This window comes from Coenobita brevimanus, chromosome 43, assembly GCF_032717465.1.
Source record: "Coenobita brevimanus isolate Jiangsu-jjx chromosome 43, ASM3271746v2, whole genome shotgun sequence".
Taxonomy (NCBI): domain Eukaryota; kingdom Metazoa; phylum Arthropoda; class Malacostraca; order Decapoda; family Coenobitidae; genus Coenobita; species Coenobita brevimanus.
In genome coordinates this window covers 26,181,154-26,190,704 of record NC_136996.1, presented here as the reverse complement: position 1 = coordinate 26,190,704, position 9,551 = coordinate 26,181,154, and the positions used below count along the sequence as shown (strand labels likewise).

Below are 9,551 nucleotides of genomic sequence, written 5' to 3'. Positions count from 1 at the left end.
GAATTATTTGTATTCCCGATCATATTTTACGACGAAATAGTTGGATTTTTGAATTTGTTTTTATACTTTAAGAAAGTTGAGACTTTGTAGAACACGATGAAAGGTAAATGAAGGTGATATTCCATAAAATAAAATAATTCTGACGAGTAAGAATTGAAAGAGCACATAAGTGCACTTGAGTCTTACTTTCCTGATCATATTTCACCATGAAATATTTGTATTTTCAGAGTTTTTCTTATGCCATTATAAAGGGGAGACTAATTTGTAGAATATGATAAAAGAAAAGAGAAGGTGATATTGTATAAAATAAAAGAGTTTCCGCGATTAGGCTATAATTTGAAAGAGTGCTTAAGAATCCATCCGCACACACGATTTGTCTCCTTTCTATTCGTTTTTTAACCACGAAATAATTGTATTTTCGTATTTGTTTTTATATCATGAGCAGGCTGAGACTTTGTAGAACACAATGCAAGAAACACGAAAGTAATATCGCATAAAGTAAAATAGTACTTATTGAGAGTCACTCATACAAACTCAGCGGACTGGCCGAGGTGAGGGGGCTCTGTGACGTCATCACAGCCCAGTGATTAATTTAAGTTTCATTTCGATTATTACATTGGTTGACAGTGGTGTGGGATGTGAGGCGAGGCTTGGAAGGCAATGATGTTGTTGGTTAGCTGGCAGTGTCCCACTCTTTACATCCCGGGGATGAGCCGTTCAGTGTGGTGGCCTCCGATGCTAAGCTACCATGTGTTCGAAAGTCACCAAATTAATCACCAAGGGGAGAAAAGAGTGATATAATGGGGTATAGAAAAGCCCGCGTTGCCTGGAGGCAAAGCGGGGATCCTCTCTTTGGCTTAGTAGTAACGTGCGCGTGTGTGGAGCGCGAGGGTATGGGATCGAATCTCGGTCAGACCAGTGATTACTTTGTCAAGTTTCAGTTCTGTTATTACAGTATGTGGTGCAGGGTGGATGCTTAATATCGCAGGGATGAAAAATGACTGACCGCTTGTGTTATTTGGCATTTAAATACAACTGCTGTGATAAACATGATTGACAGATTGAAAGTGGTTCCAGTAGGATTAGCATATTTACAGTGATGGGAAAGCTGATCATCTTGAAGAAAATAGGGTCACGGGAGAGAACTTTGAAATACTGTGGCACAAATTATGTTTCCTCATATACGTCAAGCACGCGCATACAAAGACACCTAATGAAAAGCAAGCGCTTGGTGAACCAGCTACAGCAAAAAGAACAAGACTCTCGGTGGATAAGCAATTTTCATTTCATGAGCACTGCATCTTTTTGTAGTGAAAATTGTTCTTTAGTTAAAATTCTTAAATACCTCTCAAGATGGAGACCAGCTTATATGTGTCGTGAAATTATTGGGACAAGGACAAAACAGTCATTCAAATATTCCATCCTCAACATCTGTACAGAAAGAAATGATGAGTGTGCTGCTGATGTTAGACTTCGTCTGCAGGGAGCTGTCAATGACCTCCATGCAGCTGATGCAATATATCAGGTAGACTGCAGGTCGAAATTCATGTCGCCAAATCAGCTGGAAAATTCATTGCTGATAACTATGATAAAGATGGTGCGTTGGAATCTCTTCTTCATGCCATGACAGAAGTCAAAACACGTGTTTGGAATTCTGTTCAGTTAATCGGTACATACAGAGCATATGGTGGTATAGTTATGGTCAAGATGATTTGTAGTTCAAAAAGTCAAGGAATACTGTACTTTGGTGAAGACCTGCTCATGTTGAGATCTTCATGTTTATCTAGCATATTCATCTTTCGGTGTAAAGCATCAAAATTCATGACGCTGGTTGATGACCGGCAAGATGAGACAGATGGTGCATTGTCCGAAGTACAGTAGTTACAAGTATCAAGTCAGATATAAAAGGTGTAGGCTACATGTTCAATAGTCTCACTACTCCACAGAAATCAGTCTAAACGAGGCATTAGAAACAGCAAGCAGTGCTAAACTGGAACTTCTCAGAAGGTTATCTCCCAAATTAGATAAATTGGCCAGCTGCTCATAATGCATCTATTGTCACTAGTGTTTTGGTTAACCATCCAACAAGCCTGCAGGTGGCTCTAGGGGTGCCAGTGAGGGAATCTAGGCAACTCATAAACTGTTTATATGCTTTCATTGTCACTTCACAAGTGACATTAAATATTTCACACAAAAAAAAAATATATCTAGGCCTAATTAAGACAAGTGATTTAGGTTTGGTACAGTTTTATGGATGTATAATTCAGTCATACATAGGTAGAATTTCACTGCTGTGTTGGTCGTAACTTTGGTTTTTCCTTGGTGTGTCAATATTTGTAAAGTGTTGATTAATGTTCATTTTAAGCTATATAGAAGATTAATATGCATTTTGTGGTGCATACCAATAAAGTTTTCTTGGTCTGAAATGTTAGAAACATGATTTGGCTTAATACTTCGTCAGAATTTAGATTTGATATGATCGAATCTATAGTTTTTTCTTCAAATAGTCGTCATTTGTTGGATTATTTATGGACCCATCTTAATCATTGGCATTATCATGCAGCATTTGGTTGCAAAAGCTTCTCACAAGGTTTTGGTACACAGTTACCACAAAAATATGCAAACTTATACAATGCAAATGTGTATTACTTTGTGAATGCAACATATTTCTATTGCGACGACCATCTTCGACGTCATCATGAATTATGCAAAATGCTCAAGGGTGACAAGAGGGAACCCGGCAGATTATTATCGACACATTTTCAACTCTCAAATGACACCAAGATCAAAACTATAGGCAGCGTTTTAAGGTTCATCCCAGTATCTGCTGAACTAAGATAAATCCTGAAAGAATGAAATCCCAAGTATGTTCAAAGTTGATGTAGGATTGAGCTGGATATTGTTAAGAGTTAAAGGATACTCCTGAGGAAGATTCAAAAGATGTAAGAACTGAGTTTATGATACGTTAAAAACAACCAGATTACACTTACCCTAATCAGATTTATGAGCCTAGTCAGACATAAGGTGTGCCGTAGCCTCATTTCTTGTTTGTTGAAGTAACTGCTGATATGAAAGCTACAATAAGCGAATGGAAAGGTGAAGGACGGAGTCTTCAGCTTATGAGTGGATAGGGCTGGTTGTACAGTGTATACTGTAACTGATGAACAGAAGGAAGAGAGTTGGTAATAGAACAGAACTCTGAGGAACACAACTATTGGTAGCTTTAGGAGAAAAACGGTGGCCGTCTACAACAGCAGATGTAGGACGCCCAGAAAGGAAGCTAGACATGAAGGCACAGATACAAGGATAGAAACCGTATGAGGGCAGTTTGGAAATTAAAGACTTATGCCAGACTCGATCGAAAGTTTTTGAAATGTAGAGTGCAATGGCAGGACTTGCCAAAGTTCGTATAGGAGATGACCAGGAGTCTGAAAGGAAGGTGAGAAGATCGCCAGTGGAGCCTCCCTAGCGGAACCCTTACTGGCGATCGGAAAGAAGATTGTGAAAGAAAGGTGCTCTAAATCTTTTGGTTAAGAATAGATTTTAAAACTTCAGAAATAAAGGATGCTAAAGCGATTGGGCGATAGAGCTCTAGGAATGGTTATCCTGAATGAGAGCAAACTTCCAGTAAGAAGGAAAGGTACAGGTTGACAAAGGCAAAAAAATTTACCTAGGCAGGGTGTGAGCACAGAAGCACAGCTCTTGAGGACAATAGGAAGGGCCGTATCAGGCCCATATGCCTTGTAAGTACTGAGGCCAGTAAGGGCAGAAAGTACGTAAGTTTAAGAAATTTTAATGTCAGTCACAAGCAAGGTAGAGGGAGGGGAGATGATGGAGAAACAGGACCGGATCGTCTGGGGTGGAATTGGAGAAGAAAGTCTGAGCAAAGAGTGCTTTTTCAGTAGTGGAAATAGACACAGACCCATCAGAGCGGAAAAGAGGAGGGAAGGAGGAGGAAATTAGGTTATTAGAAAGGCTTTTGTCAAGATGCCAGAAGGAACGGGAAGAATGTGAGTTGGAGAGTTCAGAGCGTTTAGTGTGAATGAAATTATTCTTACCAGAGCGGAGAACAGACATAGCACGGTTCCGGGCAGAGACATAAGAGAGATAAGATTTGGGAGTGGGTTGGCTCCGGTACCCTTTAAGGCCTTTTCCTTGTTGTGGAAAGCATTAGAACAAGCATGATTAAACTATTTTTATTTATTTATCAACGGTTAAAATAATGTATGCTTCCATGCCCGAGAAAATAATCTCCGTAATGCGCAAGGCACACTCAGATAGCTTTCAGCCATGGAAGCGATAATCACTCCAAAGAAAATCAGATATTACCTGAGGGCCTCCCAGTGAGCAGCTCCGAAGTGCCACAGCTGCCGCTTCTTGGGAAGGTCCACAGGCCGTATTGGAGTGATGGGACCGGTTAAGGTGACAGATTTATGATCGGAAAAGCCCAATGAAGGCCTGCAATTCTCTCTCTCTCTCTCTCTCTCTCTCTCTCTCTCTCTCCGGATCCTTCGGAGGATTTTTTTAAAATAAAGTCCTTATGGATACAAATGTTATTGAGATATAGTCGGGTAACATGCATACATGTTGAATCTACATAAAACATACAGCTACATCCTCTTTACAACCCATGAAAAATCAGGTAACATGCATGCATGTTGAATCAACACAGAGCACGAAGCTACATCTTCCGTTACAACCTGTAAGTGATGTTATGCATCACTCGCTCGCAAACGCGTTTTAATTTTGAATCGGGAATCCTGACCAGTGAAGGGTACTTCATTCGTTCGCTTGTCACGTGAATAACTAGAAAATCTGACCCATCAGACCCCGCCGTTCAGGACCCACCACTATCACCTTACTTATCTTTACATCATTAAACTAGAATGGAGTTGCCCCTGTATATGATTTTCCTGACGCAATATGACTCAAGTATGGCTTGTGAGCGAAATGACTTGAGGGCAAAATGACTCCGTAGTGTCGGCGAAATGACGTGTGGGCAATATGACCGGACGCCCAACTAAAAACGTGAGCCGTTCTCCAAAAATGACCCCTGGCTTTAACTGTCCTCAGATCTGGGTGGTTCTGGTAACAGTAACCATAACTGTAGAACATGGGAATGTGAATGACACGATGATGTTACAATACACCCACATTTTACTGTACTTTGAGGATGCCATAAAAAAAAAAAAATCCACTGCATATCGATTTATCGTATACTGTATCGGATCATTTATGACATGGGTTCAGTGAGGATACGTTTTGGCCAAGAGTCGAGTCTAAAAACTAGTTTCCAACTTGCTTTAACTTGTGGTTATTTCACTTCGCTGCACTTCACTTGCTTCTTACCACCAAATGTAAGTATAATAATAATAATAATAATAATAATGATGATGATAATAATAATAATAATAATAATAATAATAATAATAATAATAATTTTCAACTCGCCTAAGCAGGTAGTTATTTAATTTCATTTGCTGTTTGAACGCCACATCCCTTTCCTCAGTGTCTCGTTTTGGTGAGACTTGGTCAACCGCAAGGGAACGTCGGGTCACTGCACAGGATGACCCTACAGGGGCAGTTGCTTGCCTGCGATTGATGGGTCTGTTCACCCGGGCAGCGGGGTTGATCAACGTCAATAATAACTCCAACACCACACTACTGTTCCATCACAGTCACTAATACCTGATAGTGACCGAATTCAAAGGCCATCTTGGAAAAAACAGATGAGTGGAAGCTTGTGTTCCGGCGATCGTATAAAATAAAACAGCGACCGTACATTGACAAGTAAGGCATCACAAGGGATCATAATGATTGTATGAGCGAAATGCGATCGTATTTCGAAAATGGTCATCACTTTTCAGTCACTGCATTAGCAATTAATCACTTTCACATACTGGTTCATCATAAGAACAACGGTCTACTTTACTGATGATGATAATGATGATGATGATAACTTAACTCAGCAGCTCAGAGCAGAAGCTACTGAGACTGTGCTGTTCAATCTTCCAGTAGAGCTGGCAGAGGGTGTGATGTGTGGGGTCAATTTCATCACAAAGGTGCACGTCAGTCAGCAGAGTGTGCGAGTTGAACTTGAAGCTTTTTACGAATGGTAGTCCCAGATTCCTCATGGCTGTCACTACAGGAGGTCGCTTAGCATCTGACTGTGTAGCAAGGATGATAAGTTTCTCAGAGCCTTCATCCACCATTAGGGAGTACAGTTGCTTGTATACGGCCCTGTAGGAGTCTTGTATCTTCGCCATTCCAGCTGGAGCCACATAGGCAATGACATCAAACTGCGCAATCCCACACTGGCGCCGTAAGGATGTGAGGCTGGTGATCAGACTCTTGTTGTAAGACTGGTCCTCTGCGCTTTTCAGCCCTGGTGTGTCAAAAATGATAATCTTGTGCCGATCATACGGGCTGGGCAGAATGTTGAAAGTGTAGGCGGTAGTAAATTTTGTTTTCTTTAGATTTTGGTCCTTTCTGAGTCGACACAAAGGATCTCCATCGACAAGCAGACGAAATTTGTCTTGATAATTGATACCAAAAATGTGGTTTACTATTGCCGTAAGGAGGGTGGTCTTCCCAGAAGACCCGTTGCCTACAAGAAGCATTGTTTTAGCAGATTTGTTGTTGGTTTCTCCCACTGTAAGAAGCTCCGTCTTTGTCACCTCATCTCGGTATTCAGACTCCATTGCTACTTGTCTAAAACTGAGGTCACCAATGGTTCCAATTGTCTCAGAAAAGCGATGAAGTATTCGTAATCTGGACATGTCACCAACATCCACACGGCCTTCCTTGACATGCCGCAACAGGGACATGGTCTGGGGTGACATCTCAGTCAACTCTTGGAAGAAATCATCCACACCATGATAGTCAAAGTACTGGAATATACTAACAAGGAACCGTTCTTCATCACTAACATCGTTTGAAGAAATTCCACTGTCAAATACAAAAAAGTTCCTGTACTTGATATTACATTCTTTCAGTGAATTAAGAAGAGGCATGTAAGACGTTGAGTCAATAACTAGAATCTGCGTGATACTCTCAAGCTCACTGAAGCAAAGAGAGAGTAACCTGTAGGTGTTGTCCAGAGTATGGAGTTGATCGGTACAGGACGAGGCCACAAAGTTGACACTATCGACCATTGTGGTGCCAAAATTATGTTGCAGAAACTCCTCAAGATTGTGCATAATTCTCATGTCTCTCTCTGCCTCACCTACAGACCCCAGAGAAGGAAGATCAATAAGAATGATATTGAAAGGAAGGTTTTGCCGCTCCATCTTGTTAACAACATACACTCTGATTACATCTGGATCACTCTCAGTGCTGTCGTCATCAATTAGAATCAGGCGGTGAGTGTCACACCTCTGGACATCAAACAGGTAGTTCATAAGATCGTCCTTGAATAATCCCTTTCTTGATTGGTCGTGGCCGAAAAGGAGAATGACCTTGTTAGGGAGGTGATTTGAGGGTCCAAGAGTTTGCTGGCACACCGGTTGTCCTGGGACGGAGCACAAGATCATGGGAACAGGTCGAAGAGACAGTCCGCCCTCTGTGTACCCATAACCATGCACGCCAACCATCCTCACTCGCTGCAGACATAAGGGATATTAAAAAAGATATTAAATCTTAGTTACATGCTGTCTTTTAGTGCAGTATTTTACAATTACCAGTAACATCTTCAGTCAGATGTCCTACTTTGTGTTGCATTCATTTGGAGGGGGGGAGGGTCATTGACAGGCTCATGTGCGTGTCCCTAATTATGTCACTCAAAGGGTGGGGGATATTATTGGTGTGTCTGGTGTGTGTCTGGGGTGTTTGAAGTGTATAATATGGTGCGTATCTAGTCCACAATGTACACTATCACAATGACTATAGTCACGGCGCGCGACTCAGGTTGTTATTATCGTGCCCTGGCAATCTACCATTCAAAAATGAGTCTGATTTCTTGTATAATATGAGACGCATGTGATCTATCTATCTATCTATTGCCAGACATCACAATCCCCCAAAGGGTGGCCATTTGACACTGAGTTAGTTGTTTTACAGGGAGGGGCACCAACCCTCCACCAACCCACTTGTTGACACGTAGGCATGTGATACGTGTATAATATGTTCGCGTATAATAATATTCGTGTATAATATATTTGTGCATAATAATATGATTCGTGTGTGATACGAAATCGGGCGCACTTTTGAATGGTAGGTTGCCAGGGTTCGATAATGACAACCTCAGAGTCGTGCGCCGCGACTATAGTTTCATTACTCCTTGGCCATAGAGAAGTGGAGGACAAGGCTGGAGAAAGGCCTGGGTACCAGAAATTGGCATTTCATCAGACATATTTACTTACACGTACACAGTACTGAACTGCCATTATCCATTAACATACCCTTACATCAATTTGTCTTCCATCTCACTCTCGCTAGGGGGTAAAGAAATAAATGATCGTAACAGTACCTGCATCATATTGGAATCGCTGTAAATATGACAGAGGGACAAGGAAGAGCACTGGGGCATGCTTCTGGGATGTGTCTCAGGTGTGCGCGATGTGTATCTAATCGACTCTGAATCTGTTTCGTGCCGGAATAACCACAAGTATGACACAGAGGGGCCAGGGCAGAGGTCTGGGTGTGACTGAGATGTATGTAGCTGACTGCGGACCAGTGTCGTGCCGGAAGAACCATAAGTATAACACAGAAGGGCAGGATTGAGCACAGGGTTGTGTGTCTGAGGCTTGTCTGGGGTGTGTCTGAGGTGCGTGTAGTATCTAGTCAGCTGCATACCTGTGCTGTGCCACAGTAGTAATGAATATGACACAGAGGGACAGGGCAGGGCAGTGGGTTGTTAGCTGTAATGGATGGCCTTTAAGGTGGGAGGATATCATTGAAGTGCTTACCCAGTAAATAATTACTGTATTTCTTTCCACTTACTGTAGAATACTGCAAGGGTGGGTGCAGCTGTCAAGGGTTTAATTTGCACAGCAATTTCTGTTCTTGCTACAACCACGTGATTTTATTCTTCTTGGGACAGACTTCTAGTAGTAAAAGGGTTAACGAAGGCTATATCTTGCTTTCCAGGTCGAAAATTCTCTCCAAAGCTGAATTACATAGTTTTGTATTAGAAAAATATAGAATATAAAATACTGTACAGTCGGACCTCGCTATGCAGTGAATTCCATGAATGATGTAAAAGAAAATCTACCCAGCCTCACTGAACGATCATGAGAATCGCTATAGTGATGGTCGGAGACAAGATCCACTCACACCAGGTCAGCCAGCCATGCCACCAAAATAAACCCATTCAGCAAAGTGACATGCGCTTTCCTCCATAGCCACTCGTTCCACTCACTAATTCGGTCTCCTTCAGTGTCTTTATTTTTTGTGACCCACATGTGTTTATTTTCATTCTCTTTCCATGTGAAAGCCAGTTCTTCATTTATACTTTTCATTCACTCTTTAACCGAGGTCTCTTACTTATACTATTAGTTCTTATGTAAAATACTGGTTAGGAGTACGGTAATATGTCTTTAATTTGCGAGGGT

At 41.5% G+C, this 9,551-nt stretch overlaps 1 protein-coding gene across 1 annotated transcript; it reads right to left on the bottom strand.

The window, feature by feature from the left end:
* Positions 1-5,960: 5,960 nt before the first annotated feature.
* LOC145397861 (uncharacterized) lies at positions 5,961-7,592 on the bottom strand. The gene has a single exon (XM_080270895.1). It carries the CDS (start codon positions 7,590-7,592, stop codon positions 5,961-5,963), a length of 1,632 nt encoding a protein of 543 aa, XP_080127021.1.
* Positions 7,593-9,551: the final 1,959 nt, after the last annotated feature.

Excerpts from the sequence above, each read along its gene's own strand:
- LOC145397861 (XM_080270895.1), bottom strand. The coding sequence starts at position 7,592 with ATGGTTGGCGTGCATGGTTATGGGTACACAGAGGGCGGACTGTCTCTT.